Source organism: Camellia sinensis, chromosome 7 (genome assembly GCF_055761805.1).
Source record: "Camellia sinensis isolate YWXY chromosome 7, ASM5576180v1, whole genome shotgun sequence".
NCBI lineage: Eukaryota > Viridiplantae > Streptophyta > Magnoliopsida > Ericales > Theaceae > Camellia > Camellia sinensis.
Genome location: NC_138967.1, coordinates 19952016 through 19971496, shown reverse-complemented (window position 1 = coordinate 19971496; position 19481 = coordinate 19952016). Strand labels below are relative to the sequence as shown.

Genomic DNA, 19481 nt, shown 5'->3' with positions numbered 1-19481 from the left:
TCTTCAAGCTCAACAAATTTTAATACCAATGGGTGCATCATCAACATATAGATTTTCGCCTTCTATCATCAATAAGAGGTGCAATGTCAGAGGTCGCTTCATGATGAAGTTCAATTGGGTCAATTTCTTAAAGTCACTATGTTCCATATTAAAGGTCCAATTTATACGGGGCTCAAAATTTGGACAGAGTGAAGTTCTATAGTAAATTTCAGGCCCGAGATCCGAAGTATATTACATTACTTATCAGTAGCAAGATTTGATGGATTGACGTGCAAGCTACAAGAATGTTCTTCCCAAGTCAATATTATTTGCTCAATTCAGGTGGCAGATATTCTATTACGAGGGCAAAAATTCAGCAGCAATGGTTCAAGTTATGCAATAGTCCAGAATTTCTTTGGCAAATTTCAAGTCAGAAAAATCGTTTAAATAAATCCCACAACTTATTTCAAAAATTGCAAAGCCCAAACAAATTCAAGATTCACATTGGGATTTCAAATCACCGATATTATTTTTATTTAATGTATCAGAACATGGAAGTTCAAGCATGGATTCATTTTATTTAATATAGCAATGCATGGGTTTATATATCTATTTCTTGAGCACAAAGATCCATCAATAAGAAGGAAAGTGAATTTATTCATTTATTTATTACAAGAGCTGCCACCACACAAATATATATATATATATATAAAACAATTGAAAGAGTTACTCACAGATTCACGCCAATGGAAGAAGAGCACGGCTGGAAGTAGTGACAAGACTACAAAACGTGAGCCAGACACACCTGAGGCCGACGCCGAGCAGTACTAGGCAGGCCCACTCACACGTCGCGTTGAAAGGGCAACGTGCGTAGTCGGCGTTGGAGAGTTGAGGACGGAAGGCAGTGTTGAAGATGTAGCTGAGTCGGCGTCGATCAAGATCAACAAGATTGAGCTAGGCTGAGCTAGACCACACACGTTGCGTTGAGAGGGCGAACGTGTGTGGTCTGTGTTGGAACCGTTGAAGTCAATAGTGATCGGAGGTGGAGCAGAGAGAGGCTGACAGCGGCACTCGGAGGGTTGAGACAACAATCGATATGCAAATAGAGGCGGATTTCAGCGATTGTGGGAGCGAAACCAAGGTTTGGCGTGCTTGAACCTCTAAGCACACTAAGCTGAAGTGAAGCACCAAGGGCGAGCAACAGCCTGGATTACACGACTGCGGCAGTCGTGACGCTGAAACAAAACAGTGGCTGTGTCACGGCGTTGGGGCAGATTGGCGGCGTCGCTTGAAGCCACGAGGAAGTTCAATGCAAACGGCAGCAGCTCTGCTTTGTTCACAAAGAAGAAAAACTGTGTTGGTCCCATTCAAGAGGAGTCTAAAAAAAAATATAATGAAATAAAAATATATAATATATATACATCATGAGCCATATATATATATATATATATATTTGAAATGCCTACTAAAAGCAAAGATGAGGAAGAACGCTGGACAGTGGAGGAGCAGTGATGTTGCAGAAAGGCTGACTGTGAATTGGCGATGAAGCTGGGCAGTCGAAGCCGGCAGTAGCAGCGGCGTCGGTGTTGGCTTGGGCTGTGATGTTCGCGATAGTCAGAGCTGAGCTATGTGGATGGCATTGCAATGGCAGTCGGCATTTGTGGTAGGTCGTAGTCGGCATTTGCAGTAGGTAGAGCAGCGACAAGATGTTAGCAACGCGAGGAGGCAGCGACCGTGACGAGCTGGTGCCGGTGCTGGCCTACCGTGACAGTGGCTGGATCTTTGGCAGCGGGGCTAGAAGCTGCGATGGAGGTCCGTGCAAATGGCAACAGTGCTGGGTTGCTGAGGAAGAAATATGGCCTCTCGATCTAGAGAGAGTAGGATGAGAGACGAAGTTGAAATGGGTGTGGCGGCTGTGCGAAAAGTTGGTGAGCCAAATAGGGTTTTGCCATTTCCTTAAATAAGAAAAAAAAAAAAAAAAAAAAGGTGCGATCCTGTGTGATGCTAGAATATTCCCTCAAGGTTGTGTATATCCATACAACATATAACGGCTGCTGACTCATTGTCTTGCCAAACAAGAAAAGTGTGTGATTAAAAAAAGACACGTGTGAGCTAAAAAATAAAAATAAAAAATACAAAAAAATAAAATTTTTGCTTGTCAATTTTTTCTGTAAATTGAAGTGCGTCATCAACTTTATCCATAGGCTCTGTCGTGACAAAATGTTTTTTTTTTTTGGGAACGTGATGCGAAACAGGGTCGAAGAAATGACAGTATGCATGTCTGAGAAATTTAAAATTTCTCATACACGCAAGGGGCAAATGTAAGAGGGGCTAATTTGAGCCCACTAAATTATTTAGGCCCAATAGCCCAAGATCAGTGGGCCCGAATTTATCGCACGTCCAAGAATCGGTGGGCCCAGATTTATCGCCATCAAACGGATTGAATCGCTCTAAGCCTCGAAAGGGTTCGGATCCACGAACCTAGAGACTTACTCAGGCCCGGACTCGAAAAGGTATTAGGCAAGCCTAGAGATCCGAGGCATTCGGACTCGAAAGGGTTCGGATCCACGAACCTAGAGGTCCGAAATACTTGGCTTCGAACGGATTCAGACGTAATCTAGAAGTCGCTCCGTTAATGAGTCCCAGAACACTTGCGGGCTCGGAGCTTTCCAGGATCTACGCACCAGAACCATGGGCGTAATGGAGTCCGAACAAAGGACCCAATCCCGAGGACGGTGAGTGGAGATAAATTCACTCTTCGGTTAAACTAGCCTATACCCGGGTCGAGGTGGCACGACCCCGGGGGGTCCATGAGACTCGGCAATATTTTGCGGCAAGACGTCCTCTGGGACTACCCCTGACCCTTTGGGATGATTGGGGATCATTGGTTAGGTGTGGCTAAGAAGAAGGGTTCGCCGAGGGAGTGATCTCCTCTTCGGGGTTTTCTCATCCTCGGAGAAGTCACCTCCTCGGAGAGGTCACCTCCTCGGACAAGGTGGTTAAAGAGAATATCCCCCATGTGCCTTGCACATGGGCTCCATCCTACATCATGAGGTGCCTATAAATAGCACCCACCCATAGCTTTACAAGGGATGAATTTTGGAGATTTTTGAACTCTTGGGAAAGAATTAATTTCCCCTCTCCATTATCAACCTTGAGAGTGAAAGTGGGAGATCCCTGGGAGAGCCTTGCCATTATTCTATTCTCTAGCCATTTTGCCTTCTTCTTCACCCAATCTCTTATCTCCATCATCTCCTTTGTTTTTTTGTGTTCCTAAGTTGAGATTATTGAAGAATCTAAGCCTCTCATCATATTCTAGAGAATTCGAAATTGTTCTTCAAGGATCTTGAAGATCTTCGAATTTTCTAACTACTTTCTTGAACCCTTTCCTACACAAATAAACAAGAGGAAAGACCTCACCAAATAGATGAACTAAAATCTTCAGAACCAGAGTTGAAGAAGATCCAAAATAACGAACCCAAATCAGAAACGAAAGCCGAAGATGCACCAAAGCACTCCCACCGAATTGATTGATTTCAAATGCACTGTATTAGCCGCAGCACTTCGAAAAAGTGTTTTTCACCCACAAACAAAGCCGCCGTCCTTACTTGGTAAAAACAACCTAAAAAAAATATATTAAATCTTAGGTTTTGGAATCAAATCCTAATTGTATCCAAATTGAATTGGGTTTCCTCAAATATAATATATAAAAATATATTATACCTAAATCAAGTTAAATTAAAACTCTTTAACAAACCAATTGGGTCCCACACTCCAATAAGGAGGTATACCCAACAATTCTCTCCCTACCGACTTAGGTGGAGTAATCAACCATACCCGCCAAAGTTTGACACTTCAAATGTTTGTCCCTCGACAAAGTCTTAGTCAACATATCCGAAATATTATCATCTGTGTGAACCTTTTCGAGTTGCAACAATTTCGAATCTAACACATCACGAATCTAATGGTATCTCACATCAATGTGTTTCGATCTCGAATGAAAAGTAGAATTTTTACTCAAGTGAATAGCACTCTGACTATCACAATAAAGCACATACTTTTCTTGCTTCAAACCCAATTCTTGCAAAAATTTATTCAACCATAACTCTTCTTTGCAAGCTTCTGTAATAGCAATAAATTCAGCTTCGGTAATTGAGAGAGCAACACATTTTTGTAATTTAGATTGCCATGCCACAGCTCCCCCTGCAAAAGTCATCAAATACCCCGAAGTAGATTTCCTAGAATCAATATCACCGGCCATGTCAGAATCCGTGAACCCATCAAGCATCGGCTTACCATCCCCAAAACACAAACATACCTTCGAAGTCCCTCGAAGATATCTTAGAATCCATTTTACCGCTGCCCAATGTTCTTTACCCGGATTAGAGAGAAACCGACTCACCACACCAACGGCGTGAGCAATATCCGGCCTTGTACAAACCATGACGTACATCAAAGAACCAACTGCTGAAGCATAAGGAACTTTCAACATCTCTTCTTTGTCTTTCTTACTTGTAGGACATTGATTCGAACTAAGCTTGAAGTGACCCGCAAGTGGACAACCAACCGACTTTGCTTTATCCATATTGAACCTCTCAAGAACTTTCTCAATGTAGCTTTCTTGAGACAACCAAATCAGCTCCTTTTTGCGATCACGAACAATTTTCATACCAAGAATTTGCTTTGCCAGCCCCAAATCTTTCATAGCAAAAGACTTGCTCAACTCCAATTTCAACCTGTTTATCATGGTAGAATCTTGACCCACAATTAATATGTCATCAACATAAAGCAAAAGAATAATAAATTTACCATCCGGAAAATTTTTCACAAACACACAATGGTCCGAAGTGGTTTTAGAAAAACCATTATTCATCATGAAAGAGTCAAATTTTTTGTACCATTGTCGCGGGGCTTACTTGAGACCATACAAACTTTTCTTCAATCTGCAAACAAATTTTTCTTTCCCTTTTTCCACAAAGCCTTCCGGTTGCTCCATGCAAATTTCTTCTTCAAGATCACCATGAAGAAATGCGGTCTTCACATCAAGTTGCTCAACTTCAAGGTTCATACTTGCAGCCATGCCAAGTACAACTCGAATAGAAGACATCTTTACAACCGGTGAGAAAATCTCGTCAAAGTCAATACCTTTCTTTTGCCTAAAGCCTTTCATAACAAGACGTGCCTTGTACCTCAGATTCTTGCCATCATTCTTCAATTTGAAAACCCACTTATTTTTCAGAATTTTCCTCCCCTTAGGTAACTTCACTAAGTCATAGGTGTGATTTTCAAGTAAAGAGTTCATCTCCTCGTCCATGGCCTTTTTCCAATCACCTTTCTTTGCATGCTCAATTGCTTCTTGGTAGCTCTCCGGCTCCCCTTGATTAGAAATCAACACAAATTCATTGGGAGGATACTTTCTTGAAGGTTGTCGGTCCCTTGGAGATTTCCTCAACTCAAGTTGTGGTGGTGGTTCTTGAGTTGGATGCTCTTCCTCAATTTCTAGCTCAACTTCATTAGGATTAGCATCATCTTCTACATCTTCAATGGGTGGCTGCACATCTCCCCCATTTTTATCATCAACTGAAGATGAAGGAGATGGATCCATGTCAATGAGATCACTAGTTTTTGGCTCTGGTTGATCACCTTTGCCAAAGTCTTCAATTGTTTGGTCTTCAAGAAACACAACATCACAGCTTCGAATGACTTTCTTGTCGACCGGATCCCACAATCTATACCCAAATTCATCACGCCCATAGCCAAGAAAAATACATTGCCTTGACTTACTATCAAGCTTGGACCTCTCATCCTTTGGAATGTGAATAAAAGCTCGGCAACCAAACACTCTCAAGTGCTCATAAGATACATCTTTACCGGTCCAAACTCTTTCTGGAACATCACCATTCAAAGGATAGGAAGGAGACAAATTGATCACGTCAACCGTTGTCTTCAATGCCTCACCCCAAAAGGATCTTGGCAATTTAGCTTGTGAAAGCAAACACCTTGTTCTTTCCACAATGGTGCGGTTCATCCTCTCGGCAACTCCATTTTGTTGAGAAGTCTTCTTAACTGTCTTTTGATGCCGAATACCTTGGCTGCGACAATACTCATCAAATGGCCCAATGTATTCACCACCATTGTCTGATCGGATGCACTTCAATTTCTGCCCTGTTTCTCTTTCAACCATTGCCTGAAAATGCTTAAATACTTCTAGAACTTGATCTTTAGTTTTTAGTAGAAAAGCCCAAACTTTCCTTGAATAATCATCAATGAAAGTAACAAAATAAAGTGCACCACTATGTGTTCTAACTTTTAAAGGACCACAAACATCCGAATGAATCAACTCCAAAACATTTTCTTTTCTAGAAGCAACATTTTTATGAAAAGAAACTCTATGTTGTTTACCCGCCAAACAATGAACACAAGTTTTAAGATGTGTACCTTTCAAACCAGGTAGAAGCTCTTTCTTGAACAAAACTTGCAGCCCCTTTTCACTCATGTGGCCAAGCCGCTTGTGCCATAATTCGGTAGAAGTATCTTCTTCAAGTGTATTGACAACACCTTTACAAATTTTTCCTTGCATCGAATAAAGTGTATGAGTCTTCTTGCACTTAGCCACCACCAAAGAACCCTCCGTGAGCTTCCATATTCCATCACCAAATTTGTTGTTGAAGCCTTCATCATCTAGCTTCCCAGTAGAGATCAAATTGAGGCGAATGTCGGGAACATGCCTCACATCTTTAAGCAACAACTTGCAACCCAAATTTGTTTCCAGGCAAACATTACCCATGCAAATAATCTTGGACAAACCTTCATTACCCATTCAAACAAAACCATAATCTCCTTCGGTGTAGGTAGTGAAGAAATCAACTCGAGAAGTCACATGAAAAGAAGCACCGAAATCAATCACCCAATTGCTCTCTTGGCCCACAAAATTGATACAATCATCTTCACAAACGACCATGAGATCACCATTGGTAGTAACTGCTATTGTGTCTTCTTACTTCTTATCCACACTTTTATCACGCCTTTTCTCTTTGTTCTTGAGTTTTCGGCATTCTCGCTTCATGTGCCCTTTCTCATGGCAATAATGGCACTCAATGTCTTTCTTTCAAAAAGAACATCTTTCGATTTGTTACGGCTTTGATCACGACCATGAGGAGTCTTACTCCTCCCCCTTATTTTGCTTCGGCCTCTCACAACAAATGCTTCTGAATGAGAGGAACCCGCTGATTTTCTTCTAGTTTCTTCATTCAACAGACTACTAGTGACTTAGTCCATTGTGACAACTCCATCAGGCGCTGAATTACTGACGGTCACAACCAAAGTCTCCCAACTTTCGGACAAAGAACTAAGTAGCATCAAAGCCTACAACTCATCATCAAAAACAATTTTCATAGAAGCAAGTTGGTTAACAATACTCTTTATTTCATTCAGATGTTCCGGAATAGGGCTGCCCTCTTTATATTTTAAATTAACCAACTTACGAAACAGAAAAGTTTTATTTGTGGCTGATTTCCTATCATAAAGGCCCTCTAATTTTTTCCATAAATCATGTGCTGAAGTTTCAGTAGCAACATGATGAAACACACTGTCATCAATCCATTGACGGATAACACCAACGGCTTTTCGATTAAGCCTATTCCATTCATCATCTTTCATACCCTCGGGTTTGCCACTATCACCCTCAATAGGCCCATACAAACTTTACAAAATAATAGGTCCTCCATTTTAGTTTTTCAAGTTACCCAATTGCTTCCATTGAAGCTAGACATACGACCCACATTCCCCTCCATTGATTTACACAAATAAATAGACCCAAATAAACCGTAAGCTCTGATACCAGTTGTTAAGGAAAATCGATGTGATTCCCCACAAGTAAATCAATCAATGGGAATAAAAACTAATGTGGAAAAATTAAATCAAAGGCAACACAAGAATTTTTACGTGGTTCCCTCAATGTGAGGTACGTCCACGGGATCGAAATCTGATTCCACTATCAACCAAATAAGTTTCCAAACGATTACAAACGAGACAATAATGGTCTCACAAAATCACCCTTAGGTGAATTCCAAATAATTACAAATAAATAAGAGAAAAGACCTCACCAAATAGATGAACTAAAATCTTCAGAACCAGAATTGAAGAAGATCCAAAATAACGAACCCAAATCATAAACGAAAGCCGAAAATGCACCAAAGCACTCCCACCGAATTGATTGATTTCAAATGCACTGTATTTGCCGCAGCACTTCGAAAAAGTGTTTTTCACCCACAAACAAAGCCGCCGTCCTTACTTGGGAAAAACAACCTAAAAAAAATATATTAAATCTTAGGTTTTGGAATCAAACTCTAATTGTATTCAAATTGAATTGGGTTTCCTCAAATATAATATATAAAAATATATTATACCTAAATCAAGTTAAATTAAAACTCTTTAACAAACCAATGGGTCCCACACTCCAATAAGGAGGTATACCCAACATTTTTCACCCACTGATCACATCACATCAGAACACACCATACATGAAAATGAATAGTTTGGGTGAATTATTGGATAAGATAAATGCTAATCGTTGGATGAACTAAAAGTGAAATTAGATAGAAAAAGTAAAGGCTTTTTAAAAAGTAAAATAGTTTTGATTAATTTAAAAATTAAAAAAAATGATACTAACTTATCATTTATTACAAACATACTTACTATTTAGGGTTATTTAGGATGACCTAAATAAGTGTACATTTTGTCTTTTTACAAAAAAATATGTAGAAAAGTAGAGAAATGATGTAATGAAAAAAAGATAAAAAGATAAAAAGCGTGTACTTATTTTGAGTTGCCAAACTTGACCTTGATATTTAGTCATTTACCATTTAAAATGTCACCTGTTAAATAGGTTACCTTCAATTCTTGAAAATTGTGCCTTCTTTTATATTATAAATTAATTTTAAATACGTAAAACTAATGACATACCATATTTATTTTCCCTCTATATTTTGTCCTTTTATGATTTGTAAAAAGTAAAATATGATATGTAACTATTAATTTATTAAGGTCAAGTTTGGCAACTCAAAAATAATCTATCTTTTTATCTTTTTATTTTTTTTCATCACATCATCTCTCTACTTTTTTGCAAAGGGTTGTTTGAGATGACTTAAATAAGTGTACTTTTTGTCTTTTTACGAAAAGATGTGCAAAAAAGTAGAGAAGTGATGTGATGAAAAAAAGATAAAAAGATAAAAAGATGGATTATTTTTGAATTGCCAAAATTTGTTAAAATTTACTAATTTTTAAAAATAGTCATTATTGTACAAAATTAATTTTCGATATAATATTATAAATAAATAAATAAATAATTGTAAATAAAATATTTTTAAATTATAAGTTATTTAAACTTAATTTTAAAAACATTAATTTTTTATTATTATTATTATTATTATTATTATTATTATTATTATTATTATTATTACCTACAACACCTCAAAATAGTAATTACTATTTAAGGGCCTGTTTAGTAACGTTTATATTTACTGTTTTCTATTTAAGTATAATTTTATTGACTATTAACTTAAGTTTATTGAAGTTATTGATTAATAAGCCATGTTTAATTAAGTAATAAGTATATTTTGATTGAATAGTAAGTGAAAACTCAATAAATAATAACTAAGTGAAATCTCCTTAAATAGTAAGTACGGTTTAATTGAGTAGTTAGTCAAATTTAATGAAATAGTAAGTGGAATGTCATTCAGTAATAAATGAGATCAAACTATAACGCTCTCTAAAGTTAGTTAGATTTCTAAATTTGTTTATTGCTCGTTATGAATTATCTTACCATTTGTTTTTAAACGACTTATCACTTAGTGTGGCACTCTCTAAATGGGATTTTATTTAATAGTAAATCAAGTTTGATGAAGTAGAAAGCCGAGTGCCAAACATTTGATTTAGTAGTCTAATAGAGTAGTAAGTAGAGTAAGTGGAGTATCATTGACTGGTAAACGATATTTGATTGAATAATAAGTCAAGTTTGATGGAGTAGTAATTAAGTGAAGTCTCATTGAGTGCTAAATGAAGCTTCATTAAGTAATATGTCGAGTCTAATAGAGTAGTAAGTGGAGTCTCATTGAGTGGTAAATAAAATTTCTTTGAGTAATAAGTTGAGTCTAATGGAGTAGCAAGCGGAGTATCATTAAATAGTAAGTGAAATTTCATTGAATAATAAATCAAGGCTGATTGAGTAGCAAGTGTGGTTTAATATGAGGCGTAATTCAAGTTTAATGGGATAGTAAATCGAGTATCATTGAGTAGGATAGATCAAATGAAGTGGTGTCTTATTGAGAAAGTCATGTTTGAGTAATGAATGAATTTAATTGAGTAGTTAGTAGAGTAAGTTAAGTGTCAGTGAGTAGTAAGTATGGTTTAATTGAATAATAGGTCAAGTCTTATTGAGTAATAAATAGAGTTTAATTGAGTAGTAAACAAAGTCTAATAAAATAGTAAGTAAAGTTTCATTGAATAGTAAGTAGGATTTAATTAAGTAGTAAGTCAAGTCCAATTAAATAGTATCTTATTGAATAGCAAGTCATATTTAATTGAGTAGTATGGAGTCTCTCATTGAATAGTAAGTGGGATTTAATATGATACAACTAAGTGGGATTTAAATGAGTGGTAAGTGGGATTTAAATGAGTAGTAAATCAAATCCAATTGAGTGATATCTTTTTAAGTAGTAGTGAAATAGAGTTTGATTGTTTAGTAAGTTGAGTCTCGTTGAGTAATAAGTAGTGTTTCATTGGATAGTAACTCAAATTTGATAGAGTAGTAAGTAAACAATTAACAAGTAATAAGTGGAGTCTCATTAAGTAGTAAGTAGGGTTTAATTTAGTAGTAAGTAGAGTCTCATTAAGTAGTAAGTGAACTACAATGAAATGATAGCACATTGTTTAATGTTCGAGTAAGTTATAAGTAATATTTTATGATTATGTTATAAAATTACTTCTTTAGTTTGATTTGGTTTTAAGATTTTTATAGTTTCATTCTAAATTTTAAAAACTTGTAAGTAATCGTTTGGTCATTAGTTTATTCTTAAACAAACTAAATTAAATTATGCTCACCCCTAATAAAGAAGTTTACTAATATGACTCTAATTACCATTTGTTTTGAGTTAATTTACTACTAAATACAATTAATCTTATACGTTTGATATAATTATACTCATAATTAATAACACAATGAGTTATAATCAAAGATCACAAAGTTTATAACTATACATATAGTACATATCAAAAATAGAATGTGTATTATAAATTTTTCCTATAAACACAAGAATAAATGCAAATGTACTGTATATATTCTAATATTAAATAAATAACATCATTTTTTATATTCATGTAATTGACAAAATACTATTGAGAAATTAACTAAATTTTATTTAAATTAATAAAATTTCAAGAAAGTTCAATATAATTATGTTAAATTTTATGGTAAATATATTTTTTTAATTTTAAAAAAGATTAGTCTAATTTTTTTTTATATAAATAAAGTAATGTGAAACATTGTATTAATGTCATACTATTGAAAAGTTATTCCTTGATCTAGGGGCGCCACGTAGTCATACCCCTTATCAATCACAAACCACAATGTCCCTGTTATTTTCCAATTACCCAATATAAAATTATAGACCCCACCTCCTCCATTAATCACAATACATTTGGGGCATCGCGTAACCATGCCCCATGACTATCAAATAACTTCTCTATATAGTTCCAAAAAAAAAAAAATTAAAAAAGGTCAAGTCACATCACATCACCAGTAAAACTAGTGACTCCCGATAGCAAACCCCTTTTTTATTAGAATATCACGTTTTTGTATGGTACAAGAAAACTTTTTTTATGTACTGTAGTTGGACCCATCAAAACACACAAACTCAAAGCATGCACTCTTGATACTTCATTCTTTTTCACAGCTTTTTCATCCACTGATTTGTGTCTCCCATACCAACCCCCTCCGCTGGCCGTATCTACCATGACCGAAGAAGCACCCATGGTCGAAGCTACCTTGGCAGAAGCCGGACACACCCATGGACGATCAAGACTGGCTACCATCTCCATGTTCATGGTCGGAACGCCTCTTCTTTTTCGATCCAAACACCGAACACAACCACTGCTGAAGCTCCTATGTTGTCGACCCAAACACCGAACAACTGCCGAGACACCTCCATACATCTGGACGAAGTTCACCCCTTAAACTCTCACTCGCATAGGAGAGCTCGAATAAAGTCCTAAACAAATCTGAAACGACTTCAACACCCATGTTTCCCTCCAAACAAAACACCAAAGCATCTCTAAAGATCTGAACGGAGTTCACCCCTCAAACTCCCACTCGCATTAGAGTGCCCGAAGAAAGATCCTAACCAAATCTAGAACATCCTCTTTGCTGACCCAACATCGACCTCCCCCTTCTCTACTTCTGTAAGATAAAATAACAATGGAAATGATCAATGATCCCGTAAAGGTGTTTATCACACAAAAAAGTTGACAATCCGAGAACAAAGCAAATGAGAAAGTTTTGTAATATTGAAGTGAATTTCAACTGCACTGTCGTGGTATTTATATACACCATGGCAACCTTTGGTAATGGTCACACCTGTTGAGATTGATCTATAATATCAACATGTACCATGTTTCACTACATCCTTTTACCAATGGTTGTGTCACTTGGTGTTTCAAATTCAAACATTCAACTTTCAAATTATTCTCGATTTCTTGCGGGAAGGTACATCACCACCTATGGAAAACGTTTGGATGCAGTGAGCCACACCGAATTATGGTGTGATCACTTTTATTCCATCATCTCGCACTTGATCACAATATTATAAGATGACAAACTTGAGTTGAGCATATTTACCTTGGTACCAAAATTTTGCCTTATGCCAACTTTCATCTATGAAATTACCTCATAGATCGACGTCCGATTGTGACTTGGCCATACGTGCACACGTTTTTGACACCAATCTAACCACACCTATGCAAATGTGTTCTCCCACTAACAACACACTCCAGATGACTTCAATTCACTATATTTCAAGTGAACGACATCAATTTCCAGTGCTGGATTCATAATCCCTACCCAATCACCATTGATAACTTCAGCCGCACACATTTCTCATGTGTCGACCTGCGCCAAAATTATCGTTAAGTACTTTCTCTAAGGCTCATTCCTGAAGGTTTTCCTTAACACACCTTATCAGCGAATTTTTATTGATCAAGTAGACAACATCACCTAGTCAGCATGTTGCATATCATGGACTTTATATCTCATGCTAACTATGATGTCTGTACCTTGTCAGATTCTCTATCTTATTACCTGACCAAACACATGTTTCCATGCAAGATAGAATCGCATAACATCGGTTATTCAGGCGTCCCCAGAGTCATCCGACTATCCTCTTCTATAAGTAGCCAAACCACCTTGCTAGGCATTTTCAATCCCATATTGGCTATATGTTCTCTGAATTTTTCCAGACAACCCTTTAGTCATAGGGTCGGCCACCGTCTCTTCCGAGAGTATATAGTTGACTTTAATTTCTTCCATTTCCACTATATCTTGAATATAATGATAACTTACATCAATATGTTTTCCCTTAGAGCCATTCGCTCCACTTTTTATTAATGAGATGGTAGACTGATTGTCACAAAATATATTGACCAGTCTAGCAGGTATACCTAATTGTAAACTGTCAACAAATTGCTTTATCCAAACAGCATTACTAATTGTTATGCTGTAAGCTATATACTCAACTTCCATAGTATACTTTGCAACACAACTTTGTTTCTTACTTAACCAAGAAGTTGTTATTCCACCAAATAGGAACACATGACTATTAGTAGATTTTCTATCATCTACATCTCCTACAAAATCCGCATCAGTATATCCTTTTATTTCTAGATCACACAAGCCAAAACACAATTTTAAACCCTTGGTACCTTTTAAATATTTGAATATTCTTTTAACTGCTTGCCAATGTTCCTTACTTGGATTGGATTGAAACCTCCTTACCAATCCTACCCTATGATAGATATCAGTCATTATGCTTATCATCGCATACATTAGGCTACCTAATGACTAAGCATATGGGACATCTCTCATTTCCTCAATTTCAGACTTATTTTGAGGATTCATACTTTTACTAAGACTTTGTCCCTTGCAAACAGGTGTGCCCAAAGGATTGCAATTATCCATATTAAACCTTTCGAGCACTTTTTCCAGATATTTCTCTTGATCTAGATACAATAACTTTGAATTTATATCTCTTGAAATTCTAATTCCCAGAACATAGGTTGTAGGACCCATGTCTTTCATTTCAAATCTGGATGCCAAGAAAGTTTTGATTTTTTTAATCATAACTGAACAATTTCTTGCTAACAATATGTCATCCACATACAAAAACAATATTACTAACTTGCCATCATTTTTCCAAATATAAACACAAAGATCTAATGGACTCACAACATAGCCCATTTCTAAAATGGCTTGGTAGAATTTCATGTACCATTGTCTTAAAGATTGTTTGAGTCCATAAAAGGATCTTTTCAACTTGTAGACTTTATCTTCGTTACCTTGAATTTGGAAACCATCGAGTTGCATCATATAAATTTTCCCTTTTAATTCTCCATTGAGAAAAGTTATTTTAATATCAAACTGATGCAATTCCATATCCATCCTGGCTACGACAGCCATTAGAATCCTTATTGAGGTAAATTTTGCAATAAGAGAATACGTATCCACGAAGTCTACTCCATGTTGTTGTGTGAACCCCTTGGCTACTAGCCTTGCCTTGTATTTCTCCAAACTTCTATCTACTTTGAATTTCTTTCTAAGAACTCATTTACAACCAATGGCTTTTCTTCCATTCGAGAGATCGGTTAATTCCTAAACATCATTTTTCTTGATTGAGTCAAGTTCTTCATTCATTGTCTCAAGCCATTATGTAGCATCACTACTACTCATTGCTTCATTATAGCTAGTAGGATCATCTACTAAGTCATTGAGTTCTTCAACTTGAAAAACAAAATGGTCTTTTAAAACTGTAGATGGACATCTTTCTCTTTTACTCCCACTTATCTCAAGATTCAAATCAAGTAATACAACGTCACTTTGTTTTATTTTCCTCCCACTATTAGGTTGATCTGTGAGAACTTGTGGTTCTTATGACAAATAGGAAAGGAGAAGAATCCTAAGATACCTTGGAGAGCAACTCAATTTGTTCAATTGAAGTAACAAGATCAGTGGATTCAAGAAAAATAGTATCTCTACTTTCTATTAATCCACGTTCGGGATGGTAAAAATGATAACCACTCCCATTTTCGACATAGGCAATAAACTTGCATTCGCAAGTTTTACTTCCCAATTTATCCCTTAAAGGTTTAGGAATAAGTACATGTACTTTGCATCCCTGAACTTTGAGATTTAGAACATTAGGTTTAGTACCATTCTAGTGTTCATAAGGAGTTAAAGGTTTGTCTTTTATTTCGACTCTATTTAATATATATGTAGCGGTTGACAAGGCTTCTCTCAAAAAATTGAATGGGACAATCAGCATATGTCATCATAGACCTTGTCTTTTCCATTAGAGTACGATTCCGTCTTTCTGCAATCCCATTTTGTTGTAGAGTGTATGGCATTGTAAACAAATGTTTTATGTCATTTCCTTGCAAAAAGAATCCAAAACTTCATATTCGCTTTCTCTATCATTATTCAAGTTTTTAATGGACTGACCAAGTTGCTTTTCTACCTCTAATTTATATTCCTTAAACTTTTCAACTGCCTATGATTTGTATTTAAGAAGGTAGATGTGTTTATATCTTGAATAATCATCAGTAAAAGTAATAAAGTATTCCATGTCTCAATGAATCTTAATTCTTAAAAGGCCACAAATGTCAGAATGAATTACTTCAAGTAATTCTGATGATTTCCACTGTTTTGAAAATGGTTTGCTAGTCATTTTTCCTCTGATGCATGGTTCACTTGTATCAAAATCGTCAAAATACACTTGAGGCAATAGTTCATTTTTACACATTCTAGACATTTTATTTTTATTAATGTAACTTAATTTTAAATGCTATAAATAAGAACTATTACTAGTAGAGACATGCAAATAATCAAAAATACATATTTTATTATAATCAATAGGAAGAGAGTACATGTCATTCACTCTTACACCTTTCACTAATGCACTTCCTTTCTTGATCAACATTGTGTCAAGCCTAAAATTAATCTCAAAACCTTTTTGGGCTAAGACTGGAATTGAAATTAAATTTCTTTGGATGCTGGGTACATAAAACACATCATGAGGTACGATAGAAGTTCCATTAACAGAGAATTTACAACTGTCAACGCCCAAAACATCACTGCAAGAGTTGTTGCCCATATAGATTCTGTGTTCACCAATCTTCTTCTTAGTGAAATCCATGAACATTTCTTTGTTGCGCACTATGTGTCTAGTTGCTGCAGAATCAATCCACCATAAATTTGATGAAGGTTCAATTATCATTGCTTCAGAAACCGTCATGGCAATGGGGTTACGATCTTTTCTCTGTTTACTTGGCTTCGATGTGACCTTTCTGACCGCAATTGTAGCATGGACCTAATTGGTTCTTGTTGTTTTGTTGTTTTTGCCACCCTTGCTGTTTATGCCACCCTTTCTAGAATCCTTTCTTCCATCTTTTCTTGAAATAAATATTTTTCCTCTTGTTGAATGGCTTATGGGAATTATTCTGTGGCTATGTCAAAGATTGTGCCATCAACAAGTTAAAAGACAATCCTTCTTGTCGCCTTCGCTTCATTCTTTCTTCTTCCAAAACTAAGAGTACGGGCAAAGTTACCATTGAAATCTCTCTTTTGCTATGAGTTAGAGATGTGACAACATGATCCCAAGACAAATGGAAGACTATTAAGTATGGTAGTTACTTGCATCTTGTTCGATAAAGGATGATCAACGTTGGATAATTCTTTAGCAATTAATTCCATTTGATTAGCATGATCACCAGCACTGTCATTGTCACTCATACGAGTGTTATTATATTTGTCCAAGAGCAATTGTATTTAAGTGTCTGATCGAACTTCATACTTACTGTCTAGTGCTTCCATCAATTGTTTTACAGTTTCATAGTATTCAAATAATGGAGTAATATTATCTTTCATATTGTGTAACATAGTAGCCTTTGCCATTGCATCATCCTCTATCCACTTGTTTTAAGTCCAATTAGAATCATCATTTGGTTTATAAGTGGATAACGTGTACAAAGTTTTCTCATGTATAAGAAGATAAAAAATAGGGCGTTTCTATAACACCTTGAATAATACTACTTATGAAAATCATACTATTATCTATTTTTGAATGCCTTAAGCCAAATTAGTTATCTTATTATATAAAATAGTTAAATTAACGCTTGAAAAATATCATAGTTAAACAAGTTTTGGGGACAAATTTCTATTTAGAAGGAGAGAAATGTGATATCTCAAATATTTAATTAATTTTAATACCGTGTTAATATCAACTAACCGTCAAAAAAAAAAGGAGGCAATAGGTAGGTGATAGTGTAATTGTTTTAACTGATGTGTTAAGGTGTAATTAGGGAGAAATGTGGCAATGGCTGGAGTTATCTAAATAAGCCACCTATGCAATTCATGATTATAGTGAAGATGAGCACATGTAAGGACAGTGAGTCATCACATGTGCTCATGTATATAAAAGAGTTGATGTAGCAAACAAAAGGCAACAAAAATAATAAAATCAAAGAAAGTGTAGCGAAGAAAGGAGCCTCGGGGAGAATCGGTGAAAATAGGAAGTATATAGTGAGTATCGACATTAAGGTAAGTTATATTATACTTTGAGTAATCATGAATTGTTTTATTGTTTTATGAATTATTTTATGTAAATTATGTTAACATTTCAACTATATTATTTATTTTATGAACCTTATTTTCTTAAAAATGAAAACCCATGGATATAACTGTTTATTAAATGTGTTTTTGAACAATTATTTTATAAGTACCATCACAGAGGTCTCATGCCTTGGAGTACCCAAATAACTATTAACCCTCTAAATTGTCACTTTAGTGACCCTCTGACGGTCTCATCCCTTGGGGAACTTAAATAACCATTGACCCTTTGATTAGTCACTTTGTAACCCTCTGTTTGTCATAGATCCACTGACCCTCTGTTCTGTTATGTTTTATTATCACTTTAGTAACCCTCTGCAGGTTTCACGCCTGGGGATTTAAATATCTAGCCCTCTGAAAGTCTCATGCCTAGGCACTTAAATATTTGGCAAGTCCCATGTCTGGGGACTTAAATATCTATTGACCCTTTGTTCTGTTTTGTACTGTGGTTATAATTATTTTGCTTATATGATTTCTATTATGGATGAGTTGATGAGAAATATTCAAGATGACATGCCATGGTATATACTTTTAGCAGACAATATCGTACTAGTGGATGAGACTAGAGAAGGAGTTAACACAAAGTTGGAGATTTGGAGAAAAACTCTTGAATCTAAAAGATTCCGGATAAGCAGAACTAAGACAGAGTACATGGAGTGTAAATTTAGTAACAGTAACAATGAAAGCAGAGGAGAAGTGAAGATTGACAACCAAGAACTACCTAAGAGTGAACATTTTCGTTATTTAGGGTCGATTATCACAACAGTGGGGGAGATTGATACGGATGTGGCCCATAGAATTAAGGCGAAATGGTGTAAATGGAGAAATGCGTCTAGGGTACTGTGCGATAAACGAATACCCACTAGACTAAAATGTAAGTTCTATAGACGGCTATTAGACCAGCAATGTTGTATGGGACGAAGTGTTGGGCAACCAAGAAACAACATGTAGATAAGATGAGTGTGGCTGAGATGAAGATGCTAAGGTGGTTGTGTGGCAAGACTAGACAAGACAAAACAAAATTAGGAATGAATGTATTCGGGAATGGGTAGGAGTAACACCGATAGAAGATAAGTTGAGAGAGAATCGATTGAGATGGTTTGGTCATATTTAACGGAGACCAACAGAGGCAGTAGTAAAGAGATGCGATAATGTAACGGTAGATGGAAGTGTTAGGGGACGGGTTAGACCTAGATTAACGTTAGCTAGCGTTGTAAATATAGATATGGATCTACTTAATTTGACTAATGAAATAGCCTTTGATAGGGCCGCTTGAAGAAGAAAAATTCATGTAGCCGACCCCATGTGATGGGACTTAAGGCTTGGTTTGGTTATATGATTTATGTATTATATGTCTGTTATTTAAAATGATTTATTCGAATCAAACTATTTTTTGTTTAACCTAAATAATTATCCATGGTGATTTTTATACCCTTATTCGCTTATAACTATTAAACACTTTCAAGTGATAAGGCTTAGAGAAGGGTGTTAATTCCTTGTTCATAAGTTGGAAGTAGCTGGACCAATGCGAGGGGTAGACACGAGGCACTTTGTAATTATAATCTAGCTCTGA

General features: G+C 36.0%; 1 protein-coding gene across 1 annotated transcript in view; it reads right to left on the bottom strand.

Annotated features, from left to right (window-relative positions):
• Nucleotides 1-12075, bottom strand: part of LOC145795647 (uncharacterized) — a 29763-nt gene extending 17688 nt beyond the window's left edge. The window contains exon 1 of the mRNA XM_082880494.1: nucleotides 11914-12075. Within this exon, the coding sequence (XP_082736620.1) occupies nucleotides 11914-12075 (162 nt within the window). The remainder of the gene's footprint in view (nucleotides 1-11913) is intronic.
• Nucleotides 12076-19481: the final 7406 nt, after the last annotated feature.